The following is a 14,814-nucleotide window of genomic DNA, read 5'->3' on the forward strand; positions in this document are numbered from 1 at the left end:
TTTTATTAAACCACAGTCCCTACATGTGAGGGCTTACCACCTAGGGGGTATGCTGAGCATCTGTGTTAACATTCTATCCCATATAGTATAGTCCCTGGTCCTCGATTATAACCATACACTACTTAGGCTAAAGGATGGCATCAGTGACTATAGTAGTGACAAATCCCTGTAGAGTGGATCTCTGTAATCACTTTCTTCCCATTTGTGGCAATTTTTTTTCATGGATCCTTTACAGCACTGTTTTCTAGATGGGATAGAGTATACACACTTGAAGGTTTTTTTCTGTTTATTTTTCTTGATGATTCTTTTCCTAAATATTGTTTTCACCCATCAGATTGGCTTTATAGCAGATGTTTTTTTCCTAACACCCCATCCCTAGCCACTTCCTGTCCAGGCACATGAACGTGTTGTGATGCCTTCATACCCTCTTTTAGCTGTAGCTGGAACAGATAGATGTTGGTAGAGTGAGGGACGGGACTTTTCAGGCAGAGTTCCACACCCTACCCCCATTTGGATGCATATATCTTTTGGCATCTTGAAAAGAAGGATTAGCCCAGGTTGTGTCCTCTTGCAGCCTCCATATGCCTGCCCCTGTCAGTCCAGGGCCTGGAGTTTGGCACCCATCATTGTTTGCTTTCTGAAATCGTCAGTCTGCACAACTCTTGAATGCCTCCATTGTCCACATGCGCTGCCAGAAATTCGAGTCTATTCTCAGGGCCAATGTTGTATCCCCAGGAATCTACTGTGTCTCCAGGAATCCAAGTAATAACTTATTAGCCTACACTGAGCACTCCCTGACAAGCTCTTTGTGAATTGCAGAGCACACAGATGGAGAGGAGCAACTTATCTTGGGACTGTCACAGGACTCCTTGTTCCCAAGTCAGGTGCCTTCTCAGCCTGCATGTTTACTGAGAACAGAGACTTTGTATAACCACCACCTCCACACACATTTCTGAGGATTGGACTTACTGGGGAGAAAATCAACAACAGCATCTGATCTTGAGTAATGCTGGAGCCAGCATTAAATCACTTGATACATGCAAACATGTAAACACACACACACACACACACACACACACACACACACACACATACACACACAGGCACACACAATGTACCTTAATTCTAGGCCTCTTTTGCAAGTGAGATCTTTCCAGTTCTGTTTTGGTTGTCTCCCAGTATGTCCAATGCTAGCCAGATACCTCTTCAGTGTTATGTAATTTTCCTAAGCAAAATCTGAAGGCCTGTGCATTTCTACCACAGGAAAATACTGGACTTAGTGTGATCAGATAATCCAAGCTTAGTTCCCCAGCCTCTGTTCACAACCAAACATGAGTAGCATGCAGGTGACAGCCAGAGATGTAGGGTTTTTTTTTATTCTTATGTGCATGCAATGTTTGGGTCATTTCTCCCCACTTCCCCCACTCCCTTCCTAACCCCCCCCACCCCCTCCCTTCCCCCCCATCCCCTCACTACCCAGCAGAAACTATTTTACCCTTATCTCTAATTTTGTTGAAGAGAGAGTATAAGCAATAATAGGAAGGACCAAAGGTTTTTGCTAGTTGAGATAAGGATAGCTATACAGGGAGTTGACTCACATTGATTTACTGTGCATGTGTGTTGCCTTCTAGGTTAATTCTTTTCGAACTAACCTTTTCTCTAGTTCCTGGTCCCCTTCTCCTATTGGCCTCAGTTGCTTTAAAGTATCTGCTTTAGTTTCTCTGCGTTAAGGGCAACAAATGCTATCTAGTTTTTTAGGTGTCTTGCCTATCCTCATACCTCCCTTGTGTGCTCTCGCTTTATCATGTGGTTTTAAGTCCAGACTGGATCTTTTGGTCAAAGCATTTTGTGATATTTGATTGGATGAAATTGGTACTCAAAGGTCTGTGTGCATGTGGTACTCAGAGAGCAGTTTGGTTTTTAGTGAGTTCAGATATTGTGTCATAACCTACTTTTTAAAATTGTCTGTTCTTTCATTACTATTAAAACTTAATACTGGACCTGGTGTGGTGGCACACATCTGTAATCCCAGTTACTTGGGAAGCGGATATTGGGAGAATGGCCCGGACAAAAAGTTATAAAGGTGTCATCCCAATCAATAAGTATGGTGGTATGTGTTGTAATCCTAGCTACGTGGGTGATACAAGGAGGGAGAATCATGGTCTTAAAACTCTCTGAAAAATAACTAAAGCAAAAAGGACTGGGATTGTGGCTCAAGTTGTAGAGAGCCTGAGTAGCAACTGTGAGGTCCTGAGTTTGAACCTCAGCAGTACAAAAACAAAACAAAAAAGCAAAAAACCTTTGTGTCAATTAAAGCATATCTTTCACGTTGCGTATTACTGATGCCATGTTTTCTTCTTTTTTGTTCCTTTTAGGAAAGTATGCCTCAGACTCCTCCCTTTTCAGCAATGTTTGACAGCAGTGGTTACAACCGAAACCTCTATCAGTCTGCAGAGGACAGCTGTGGAGGGTTGTATTACCATGACAACAACCTCCTTTCTGGGTCTCTGGAAGCACTTATCCAGCACTTAGTACCTAATGTGGATTACTATCCAGATGTAGGTATTTATGTTCCTCTGAAACCCATTCTTGGTATAATACATTGTGCAGGGACCATACATACTGTGGAATTATAGCTGGGTTGCTAAGAATTTTTCTAATAGAAATTGCATATTGATTATTAAATGATTTGAGATCAAATTGAGCCTGGGTCTGAGTCAGATTTTGGTGTAGACTGCATGTCAGTTTCTTTTCAGGTTAGGTACCACATTATAGGCAGTCTGATTGAAGTAACTGTAGGGTTGATCTATGCATTTACCTTGGTCTTTAATGCCACAAAACATTGGATGATCCTAGGGTATGGTATTTAATGTGTTTTTAATTCTAATGCCATCACTATGCTGAGAAAAGAGAATATAACTAGGGAAGTACATGGAAAAGATTTATACTCACAATGCAGTGACTTATAGACTGGATAGATGACATTTGCTTTTGTTTTTCCTTGATAACCTACTTTTGGATAGATGGAAATTTATTATGTATTATCTTAGTCTTTACAGTAATTCCAAGACAGGATAGGGGAGGAAACTGAAACCCACAGTGTGGAGTATGTGCTCATGGTCTCACTCTCAGAATCTGTAACCAAACACGGCTTTCCTTCTGGACCAAGTCTTTTCTCTGCTTCTCTTGTGCCCCAACTGTCTCTGTGGAATTGAATTTAGTAGGTCATTGAGATATACTAAGGAGCCTGGTTATTGATGGTGATTTCGTAAAAATATTTAAAGATCACATTCATTAGTTTTTAATAAATACTTTGTATAAGTAACTTTGATGTGCAAAGGATAGTTTGTGCTTGCCATGGTTATTCACTGTAATGTTTCTTACTGAGTTATATCTCAGTGTGTGATTTGTTACATGGAATTTTCAAATATGTTGCCACACAGGGGAAACTTGTAATCAAAAGTAATAAAAGGAATCCCTTGTTGAGCTCTTTAAATGTTTATGAGTTACTAAATGCGCCTAAGGGAGGTGGTTGTGGAGCAACCCATGGAATTTCTCTTTTCATTTGGAATCTGAAACTATTATAACAAATAAGCACTACTTCATTACTGGCTTCTTGGGAGACAATGTGGTTAAAGAAAAGTGTATAGTGTTACATTGTGCTTTATCAAATTGCTTAGCTCTTGAGCCAGTAAATAGGTTACTTGAAAGCTTGCCTTCAAATATTCTGACACAAACACTTCAGTGTGCTACACACACTGAACACACTGAAGGATTCTTGATTAAATGTGGGTAGGGTGTATGGGTCTTTGTTTCTTTGTTTGCTTGACTTTTTTGTTGTTCTTTGTTTCCATTGAGTTACCATAATATTTGAACACATAACAAGATTCTGTGCAGGTGATTCATTTGAGATAGATTTCTCTTTCTGGACTGAATTCCATTCTTTACTACAGTGAAAAGATAGGAGGATAGGTAGGAAAATGTTTTCTGAATAATTTCAGGAGCCTGACTTATTCTGTTATTTTTAGTGTGATTTACAGAAAAAGATACAGGCTTAAAGGAAAAATCCATCCTATACTGTTTTACTATTAGTAGGTATTACTTTTGAAAGTGTAGAATATTAAATTCGATCAAGAGAACTTAATGAAATTAGATATATAGGAAAGCTGTTAATTCGGAGAGAGTGTAACAATGATGACTTTTTCTTTTGTCACAGAGAACATACATTTTTACCTTCCTACTCAGTTCCCGGTTGTTTATGCATCCATATGAGCTAATGGCCAAAGTTTGCCACTTATGTGTGGAGCATCAGAGACTTAGTGATTCTGATAGTGATAAGGTAAGGAAACATTTTAAACTTTACCATTTTTTAATTAGTATACTAACTCTATGGCTTAGAGTTTGTGAAGTTGGTTTCTGTAAGTAACTCTAGCTTGCTCTGCATAAATGGCACCATGGCTACACATAGGAAATAGGGAATGGCTTAAAGAACACAGTATAGGACTGGGGGTGTGGCTCAGTGGTAGAGCACTTGTCTAACATACACAAGTCCCTGGTTGGATCCCTAGCACTGCAAAAAAAAAAAAAAAAAAAAGAGAAAGGAAAAGGAAAAAAAGAAAGCAGTAGAAATTGAATGTCGTAGAGAATTCCTATATCCTTCCTTAAGTTGATTGCACTTGGTATTGACATGGAAGAGCTGCTTCAACCACAAAGACTTTGCACTAATAATTAATCAGTGATGTTGTAATTATGTATTTGATGCTCATGGTAATAGAGATCAACTGAATGTGATTTGCTTTTTCTTCCTAGAACCAGATGAAAAAAATTGCACCTAAAATTCTTCAACTATTGACAGAATGGACAGAAACATTTCCTTATGATTTTCGGGATGAAAGAATGATGAGAAACTTAAAAGACCTGGCTCACCGAATAGCCACTGGCGAGGAGGTTGGTAACTTGAATTTAGCAGTCACAGAAATTTCCAGACATAGACTGGGTGGGCTACAGTGCTGAATTATGTCCCAGAACCTCAGCACTTCTTTTCTGTTTTGCCTTTGGGCAGGCCCTCTGCATAGCATTTTGGCCTTTTTGGTATGCCAAATGGAATGATTATTCCATCCCACTTCACAGGAATATGATTTAGATTTTTATGTGATTTATTGGGGGATATGTTATGTTTATTCATGCACAAGATTCTTGTTGTGCATGTGTTTTGATTTTATTTTACTTACATCTTCCTTCCTTCCGAAAAGGTTTGACACAGGTAGACAATAAATAGCATATTAATAAACAGTAAGATATAAAGTAAATAGCATATTAATACAACAATTTATAGTGGCATATTGGTAAATTATAAGTATAAATAGTTCTGAACCATGGAAGGAGGAAACAAATATGATTATGTTGAGAGCTATTAGTTGCTGTGGTTTGAGTTTAAATTCCGGATAAAAGTGAGCTACAATAATTTTCATTGTCAGGGGGAAACAGCACACTAATTCTTCAGGGAATTAAATGAAAATTTTTAAAACTTGGGACTGGTTATATAGCTCAGTGGTAGAGCACTTGCCTGGCATGCATGAGACCCAGGGTTCAATCTCCAGCACTGCAAAAACTACAACAAACAGCAAAAACATTCTTAAGAGGGATTTTTTATAGAAAGTGTAAGATGTGATGTTCTTTATTATGCCTCTGTAGTTGTTACAGCAAATACTCCTTGATAAAATGGACCATTGATTAGTGTGTAGATTAGCAAAGATGGAGGAGGAGAAGACAAAAAGCAATCCAAGTCTTCAGGTGCCAGAAGTTGATTCAAGGCTAGGACCTAGAATAGGTGGAGACTGAAAGTAAGTCCCTTAGATAATCATTTATAAATATCACTTCCTTCAATCAGGCCTTTGATAGGGGCTAACTAGCTGTGACAGATTCAAGGTTATCCTCTCTGAAGTAGGCCTGGAGGGCTGGTTTTCTGTGTTGAGGCTTGTTGGGCAAGGATGTCTTTATAGTTTCTGTGTTGCTGGTAAGTTTCTGGAAACAAGTTACTTTGGCACAGATATAACATCTTCACATAGAAAAAGGTAGACAAAGCATGTGGCAGTTGTAGTGATGTCTTGTTTCATTTGTCTGAAAAATGCATTTCCCATTATGTATAACCTTTCTGGAGAACACATTCTTTCAGAGGTGTGCTACAAAGAGAGTCTAACAAGACTCTGATCTGTTCTGATACTTGTGAATATGTTTTAGTACATTTCCCCAACTTAAAAAGAAATTTTACTAAAATTCTATAAAATTAACACCTGAATACCTTCTACTTGGCTTTCCTTGAAAATTATTTTCGCTCCCTTTTGTCTGGAACTTAAACTCAAACCACAGCAGTCTATCTACTAACAAAACTGGAATGAACCCTTTTAGAATGGCATCATTACTGACGGAACCCACGTGCTCAAGACAGCCATTATGTCTGCCAGGCTGAAAGAGTCCTTTTCACTGTTGTAAGCATCTTGCCAGTGTGCCTGTTTCATGCTCTGCCAGGTACAAATGGATAGGTCCCTCAATCAGTAAGACCAAAGTGAGGCATCACAGTATAGTCTTGCAATAAATCTTAGGTTGGAGGGCTTAGCTGTTGGGTTGCTTGGCAGGGTCAGTGCTGATCTCAGTTTATGACAAGCTGTACAGAAGTGGCTCCATAGGGCTTTTGCATGAATGAAGACTTGAGACCTGATTCACCATTAGTTCTTCATTTCATTTAAGTTGTATATAGCTACTCAACTTTATATGTCAGTCAACTATCTTCTTTTTGTTGCCTTTTTAAAAGACAGAAATTATAGCTTGCTTCTTCCCAAAAGGAACACCTGAAAACCCTTTTTCTTTTTAAGATAAAGTACAGTGATTTGAAAATGTCAAGTGGATGACTTTTGGAATGTAATGTTTGCTTGTCATGGAAGTCAAAGAGGGAGGTCATTCCTATCTATGACCAGGTGAGATCTGGTCTTTATTCTTTTTATGACTTGACAAGATCAAGTCATTCAAGAGTTGGGTAAAACTGAGAAAAGGGACAAACTGCCTTCTGATCCTGGCTTCTTGTTAGCTCTCCTGTGTAACTAACACATTCTTGCTAAAACTTTGGAAGTTCAGCTGGCTTTGAGCATGGGAAGAGGGGTGAGTAGGTAAGCCAGTTCGAACTGAGGATTTGACTGAATTAGGTGGTGAATGGAGATATGTGCCTGTCTTCATTGGGCAGAGTTTCATAGGAAGTGGCTGTTTCTTGGCTGATTTAATCAAGAGTCAGAAATTAGGTCTACACTTAGTTTGTTGATCTGAGTATGCTTTGGCAAGCCCCTTAAATTCCTTGCTCCTTTCTCATTTCTATAAATCATTGAGTGAACTACCTTGTGTCAATGTACCTTCCAGCTCTGAAATTATGTGGTGGATATTCTTTCCTTACTTCTTTGCTTGGCAGACTCCTCATCTGTCATATATTGAAATATCACTCTTCAGAGAGACCTTCTTCCCGCCACCCAGACTAAGATTACACCTCTCGGTCTTGACTTTCACCACCCTTTCCTTCATAGCATTTCATAGCACTCTGTGATTTCTAATTAGTTACTTTTTCATTGTTCTCACTGGGACTAATGCCATGCCTTCTTTGCATTCTTAACTCCTATTTCAATGCCTAGCATTTAATAATTTAAAAATTTAAAAATTTCTCAGTAGTGTTTGATTGAGTGAATGAGTGAATGAATGAATAGGCAAACATTATTTCCCTCCACTGGAAGGAGCGACTTGTTGCTTCTTGCCTGTGATTTCAGGGATTTTTTTTTGGCAGTCAATGAATCCAGGTGCACCCTATATATAATTTAGTCAAGTTCTTCTGAATCTGCTATGACAGTTCCACATAATTTGGCTTAATATCTTTTTCCCCTGGGGATTTGCCCAAAATGAAGTGGTTTATTAGGACTTGCCTGCAAGAAACATGAAATGAAACTAATGATTGAATTACATGACAAATGACTATAGTGAGTAGAATGCAATTCTCTCTTCCTTAAGGGGCTGGTCTTCATAATAAGAACTTCTGTCTTTATTTGCCAGGTAATTACTGTCGCTGGGATTTCAAGTTATAAAAAAGAATAAGTACATATTTAGCAATTCATGACTCAGTGAAGGAGTATGCTTAACAACACAAAGCTTGATTTTTCAAATGGAAGCAGGAAACTTTTAAGGGTGGTCACACACATTCTCCCTCCCTTTTTCTGTCCTGTGTATGCACGCACACACACACACACAAAACCCTGTTATTCCAATGGCTTTTCCCCTATACTCTGTTATGTACATTCTTCCCCAATATTTTGTTGCTGATTTTTGTAACATGACTATACAGTTCCTCTATCTCTTCCCTCAAAAGGCATTTAAAAAATGCAGAATGAAATCTTTCACCAGATATGCTAGTAAAGCATTGGTTCTCACATGTGTCAACATCACCCAAGGAGCACTTTTGTACCTCAACCCAATTCAGTCAGAATCTGTGGGGGTGAGACTCAGGCTGCAGGTTGTTGCCATCCAGCTATTTCTTGTGCCCCTTTCTTCTCAGCTGGTACCCTCACGTGGTGAGGAGAAATGGCCATTTCTAACTGAAGTATTTTGAGTGAGGTTCCTGGGGAGGGAGGAGAAAGGGTGAAAGGATTCAAGATGTAGGAATAACTAACATGGGAGAGCTGTTGAGATGTTAAAAAAATTGAGTTGTTTGTGGTATTTCTGAATGAAAGAAACTTTCCTACACATCTCATACCTATGTTAGCCGAGAAATCCCATTGTGTGAGTTTTTATATTTTTTATTTCTAACAAGTCAAGTAGTATAGGAGTATATTCTGATTGTTAAAAAGCTTTTTTTACATGAAGCAAAAGTACTTAAAAGTTCCACCAATCCTGTTCGTTTTGAATCTATCCTTCTGAGCTACCTCTCTATGTGGATTCATGCACAGACATGGACATCCATAGAAGTAATGTATGTAGTTATGCATGTGTTTAACTAGTGTTCTTCACCTGCTTTCTTCACTCACTGACATGTCTTTGGGGACCTTACCATGTCAGTGCAGATAGCGTATCCTCTTTCACCTGCTGCACAGTAGTCTAAAATATGCTTGGGCCATGCTTTTTTCTTTTTAAAAATTACTCTGTTGGAAACAAACAAGGAAAATTTGTATGGAGAAGATTCAGAACTTTTCTCAGAAAGACTTGACTAAAAATAAACATCTCTTACCACACCAAGCTATGTTTTAGTAGGGTAGTAATGTAACAGTTGTGGGTTACTCTTTTAATAGACCTTAATGACTCTGAAACTGCAGCCTTATAGCATGTGTTTTCTAGCTGGGATTGTACACACCGTGGCTAAAGCACCTCAACAAGATGTTTGTTATCTATCATGATTAATACATTGGGAACTACTTGCATAATTTTAAGAAGTAGTACTAACTGTCACGTAGGTATTTATTATGACATTTGGGACAGAAGACTGAAGAAAACATCTTAAGTTCATAGAGTTTTAATGTAGCTCAGTGTTACAAAAGTAGATGAGGTGGAAGGGGAAGCAGAAATAAAGGATCTAAAATAACTCAGTCTTGAGTGGCTTAAAATGCCAAAGAAAGAGAGATTTTCCTTGAGTGACAGGTACATTACCAAACAGATAAAACATTCTAAACTGATAACCTAAATGCCGAGTGGAAGATAGATTTTTTTGAAAGTTCAATTTTTAAACACTTAACGTAGCTCATCAGTTTAGGGTGACCTGTGAATACAGAGAAAAATAAAGGTCATCTATGGGCCACTTAACTAATTGGAATGAAGACCAATATGTAGAGAAGAAAAAAAAAGGGGGCTGTGTATGCTTTTTATCCTTGCCTATGTGAAAATTAACCATTTCCAGATGTGTTATAATTTTCCTTTTTATGCAGACATCTATAGGATTTTGTAATGTGCTCTATTGAATCAAATTGCTTCTGTTAAAAACAACAGAATGAACCAAAAAATGATTTTTGTACTTGAAGATAGATGGCATTTACTATTCAGATAGCTAATCTCAGCAGATGTATTATGGTACTTCTTGAAAAGTCGGTGAAGCATAAACATAGGCCTTTATGTGTCCGTGGATTCACTGGGACTACCCTCCTTTGGAGCTATTAATGTAAGGATCCAGTCCAGCTTGAGGCTGCCCGTGTGGTTTTTCCTAACATAGGCATTATAATTTACCAAGGATACTTTTTGGCAGTTTTGGACAGAAAAGGAAACCAAAACAACTCCGTAACTTACGATAAGTGAACCAAAGGAATTGATTAATTGGGAAGTTATTTCTTTGGCTTAACAAGCATTTTAAACGTCAAGAAGTTGACACTTACACATGATACATGCAATTCTTTTTAAACCAATTGATCTTAGGTTTTGTGGCTATAGCATAATGGAGTAGGGAACACAGTGGTAGCTGACAAGTAGCATTATGGAGAAGAGTTTGGTTGTGAACATTAGTACTGACTCAAAATGAGAAAGAAATGGACATGAGCCCGGAGGAGTCTGATACCAAAAATGAATATCCACCTCCACATCACATGTGACAGTCAGGAAGTGTGTGGGTGGGAGAGTAGAAAGTAATGGTGTGTTCCTGTCAAGTAGTTTTCATATCCTTAGAATAATGATAGGCATGGAGAAACCAGCAAGGCCCTAAGATCAATGTAGTTTAACCTACCAGAAGTAAACAGGTACATTCCTATTAGAGAAAATTTAGTTGTGTACAGCACTCTTTACATTGCATCCCTTTGACAACTAACCTGAAATGTCTCTAGTGTTTTTAAAGGCCCAGCCTATACTGCACTTTCAAAAGCAACCTGAGACAAGGACTAAACCTTACAGGTCTGATCTGAAAAGACATTTGATACATGTGTGTCTCTTTTCAGCTGTTAAAGCTATTGAACCAAGTTGATTGTCCAAGGTCAAGATGAGATCGTTTAAAGACATGGTCTGTGGCGTTGCATAGTGCTCAAAAGAGACATGCAGAGCAAGCGTGTCATCGTTTTCTTATTCCCTAGCAGACATACCGGAAGAATGTCCAGCAGATGATGCAGTGTCTGATCCGAAAGCTTGCTGCTCTCAGCCAGTATGAAGAAGTCTTGGCAAAAATCAGCTCCACCTCCACAGACCGGCTCACGGTTCTCAAGACAAAGCCACAGTCCATACAGAGGGATATCATTACTGTCTGCAGTGACCCTTACACATTGGCCCAGCAGCTGACTCACATAGAGCTGGTAAGGCCCTTATTATCCTTGCCCTTTACAACTACAGACTTGCTTTGCTTTGACAACCAGACAGTGTATTTGCCAGCAGTAATGTCACAAGAGAGGTCAGAATAAATCCGGATGAGAAATGATGTACAAAATAGCTGAAACTATTACGTTCAGGCATTCGAATATGAATGATTGACATTCTGGGGATTTTTACTTGTAAATAAATACTAAACAAGATCGAAAAGCAGAGTTTATTGCTATCCCACATCTTCTGCCTCTAATTAATTTTTCCATAATTCATTCAGTCTCCTACTATCACTTGGAACATTGACCTACACAGAAAATTGCCTCTGTCTAGACCCTGAAAATATGAAACTATTTAGGGTTAAAAGCTTATTTTAAAATTTGTGTTAAGAAATTGGGGTGGTGCCAAAAGTCACTCAAGGAAATTGGCTATCCATTTTTTTTTCATTTGCTTTAATACTGTTGATGCTTTGAATTTCAGGAGAGGCTCAATTATATTGGACCAGAAGAATTTGTTCAAGCATTTGTACAGAAGGACCCTTTGGACAATGACAAGGTAATTGTCTATCCAGAGGTCATTCCTGAAACTAGAAATGAAATTCCTTAATTTGTTTTAATGGGTATAAGACATAGTCATTGAAACTATACTGTTTTAGGTTTGAAGATCAGAAACTTGCTTCTTTTTTCATTAGCAATGTGTGATTCATTAGTTTTTCTTGAGCTAAATCTCAGAGTACCTTTACAAAAGTCTTATTCCATCACTAACTTTTAGCCTCTCTTTCCTCCTTATTGGGAAACTTAATAAGTCCTGGATGGCAAGTAGATGCAGGCATTTGTGGTATTCATGGTAGAAGATAAAAGCATAATGGTTTAAGCAGATTAAGCCAAAAAGAAAATAGAAGAGAACACTCTGCTGATGATTCAATGGCAGCAGAGACAGGAAAGACAGGAAGCACATCCAGCTCACTGAGCTCTTTTGCTTTGCCTCTCACTTTAAGGCAAAAGCCCACACATGAAGGATATAATACTGGATTTGGGCTGTAAGATCAGTCTACACATACAAGATTTTTTTCCTAAGTGACCACTAAAATTATTTTGAATTGTTAGGTGAAGACTTCATCACCCACTGATAAGTCCCCTTTGGGAGTAGGTACAACAGCTGTTTTCCGGCCTTAGAATAGCTTCTCTCAGTACAGGAAATGAATATGTTTTGCAATAGAAGGCTACTGGATGTTTTGTTTGTGTCTTTTGGAAGGAAGGAAAGAGGGGTTAATAAACCTCTTCCAGTATGGCCTTGAACTCCAAGTTGAGATTAAATTCTTTTGCTTTTGAACTATGTGTCACTCACCCTAGCAGAGACCATGATGGGGTAGACTTCCATTTATCTTCTTGGAAGACATTTAGTTTCTTGGTGCATCATGTTCTAAACTTTGTTCTATAACTTAACTTGAGGAGGTTTTTCTAATTCTCTGCATTCTTGGCCTGTCCTTACTGTCTTGATAGCGTTAGTATTTGTACTCCATTAGTCAATCCAAGATCTTTTTAGAATACAGCTAAAATCCTTCCTTTGAATTGTGCTTCTGAGGACAGAGCTCACCCAACTTAGTTGCATAGGAAGGTAGGATGAATGCATCAAAATATATGTCTAGACCTCAGGCTTCACTGGATCATCCTTAAAAGAATTTGGTATATCTGTAAGGATAATCAAGAGTTTCTCTCTTGCTTGCTCTCTCTCTTTCTCTCTCTCTCTCCCCCTCTCCTTCCCTCTCTAATCCTAGAAAGCCTTCCTCATCCATAAACTGAGAATAAAGTCCCCATATCTGACAAAATAAGAGCCTAATGCATTCTTTTTTCTCTAACTTAGCTGTTCACTTGCTTTCCCTATAGAGTTGCTACAGTGAACGGAAGAAAACACGAAACTTAGAAGCTTACGTGGAATGGTTCAATCGCTTGAGCTACTTGGTTGCTACAGAAATCTGCATGGTAAGAAAATGAATTTTGTCTTCCTCCTAGCTGTCAATATTATGTTTCATGCTTACTTTACATCTGCTGGATCTATTATATTGGATAACTGCTCTCCATTGTCTTATATAGCCTGTAAAGAAGAAACACCGAGCAAGAATGATTGAGTATTTCATTGACGTAGCTCGAGAGTGTTTCAACATTGGCAACTTTAATTCCTTGATGGCAATAATCTGTGAGTATTTCCTGGAGGATTTTATTTTTATGGGGCCTGTGAAAGGTACCTGCTGAAAATCTGTAAATAATACAGTTTTGTTGATGAACAGTACTGTACTCTTTAATCCTGAATGTCAGAATATTCAGGATGTTAAAAATAGCCAAATTGGTACAAGAATGTTTAATCTTTTTTAAGAATGCAAGAGTTCTTGGGATATTTTAAATTTATCCTTAGCTAAATATTCTATAGGAGCTTCTAAGTGGCAGGTGAAGATGTGCCTCAGTGGTAGAGCACTTTAACACATGTGAAAGCCCTGAGTTCTATCCCCAGGACCAAAATAAAAAACAAAAACAAAAAACAAAAAAGCTTGTAAGTCAGGTATTTCTCTAAATAAAGAATTTTAAAAAGTATTTTGGCAGCTTGTATATCAAGCCTTTTAGAAATTGTTACCTGAGATCAAATCACATGCTTTCATCAGCATGGACAAGAAGGTGTCCCAAGAAACTGAAAATTTTCTGACAGCCCACACTCCTCATGCTCATCCTGTCTATCAACTGTAAGCCTTGCTACTCTAGTGTATTAGCTGTCTCCTGAATTTCATGGGGATTTTTAATGCCAGAGACCATGTTTCTTTCCATTCATTCTATTAGCATAGGTCGTGCAGCAACAAATCTTTGTTGTACCTTCTATACCTGTTTTCTTGCCATAATTATTGATAATTACTCTTAGCATTAATAAGTATACTGATTTATATGGCAGATTATATGGATGTCCTAAACATTGTAGGTGCTCAGTAAATATTTGAATAAAAGAACAGAAGAAAAGAATTGGGGTCAATTTGAAGTCAGAGAATCTACCCAATTTAATTCAGTAATTTTTATCCTGATAAATTCCCCTTTCACCAATTCCTTTTTCCATTTTGCTTGCATATTACTTCCCTTTTGTCTCCCCCCATAAAAATACTGGTCAAATTTCAACTGTTACTTGACTGACTCTATAAAAACAGTAAACAGAAAAATCATATAAATCAGGGACCTGGAAGTTCCACAGTCTAAGTAATAGAATATTACTTGCTTTCTGTCTTAAACCATTAAGAAACTGTCAGGGCAAACCATAGTATGGGAGAAAATATTTGTAATGCATGTAGATGACAGAATTTGTATCCAGAATCCATAAAGATTCAATAAAAAGAAAAATGCATCAATAAAAAGAAAAATAACCAGTGAAAAACAAGGCAAAAGCCTTAAAAGATACTTCACAAAAATATACTAAATATACTAACAATATTCTTTTCCAAGTATATGAAATGGTACTCAATATCATTAGTCATCAAAAAGTAAAGAAATT

The 14,814-nt window shown here is 37.9% G+C and overlaps 1 protein-coding gene across 3 annotated transcripts in view; it reads left to right on the forward strand.

Annotated features, from left to right (window-relative positions):
- Rasgef1b (RasGEF domain family member 1B) overlaps positions 1 to 14,814 on the forward strand; it is a 36,142-nt gene that overhangs the window by 8,610 nt on the left and 12,718 nt on the right. For 2 of the 3 annotated variants that reach the window (XM_074041906.1, XM_074041905.1), the window contains 7 exons: positions 2,376 to 2,558; positions 4,217 to 4,339; positions 4,810 to 4,947; positions 11,070 to 11,285; positions 11,770 to 11,844; positions 13,176 to 13,271; positions 13,383 to 13,485. In XM_074041906.1, coding sequence (XP_073898007.1) covers positions 2,382 to 2,558; positions 4,217 to 4,339; positions 4,810 to 4,947; positions 11,070 to 11,285; positions 11,770 to 11,844; positions 13,176 to 13,271; positions 13,383 to 13,485 — 928 coding nt within the window. In that variant the 5' untranslated portion in view covers positions 2,376 to 2,381. Of the gene's footprint in view, positions 1 to 2,375; positions 2,559 to 4,216; positions 4,340 to 4,809; positions 4,948 to 11,069; positions 11,286 to 11,769; positions 11,845 to 13,175; positions 13,272 to 13,382; positions 13,486 to 14,814 lie in introns of those variants that run through there. The other variant, XM_020187952.2, reaches the window with a different exon arrangement.

Source organism: Castor canadensis, chromosome 9 (assembly GCF_047511655.1).
Source record: "Castor canadensis chromosome 9, mCasCan1.hap1v2, whole genome shotgun sequence".
NCBI classification, from domain to species: Eukaryota; Metazoa; Chordata; class Mammalia; order Rodentia; family Castoridae; genus Castor; species Castor canadensis.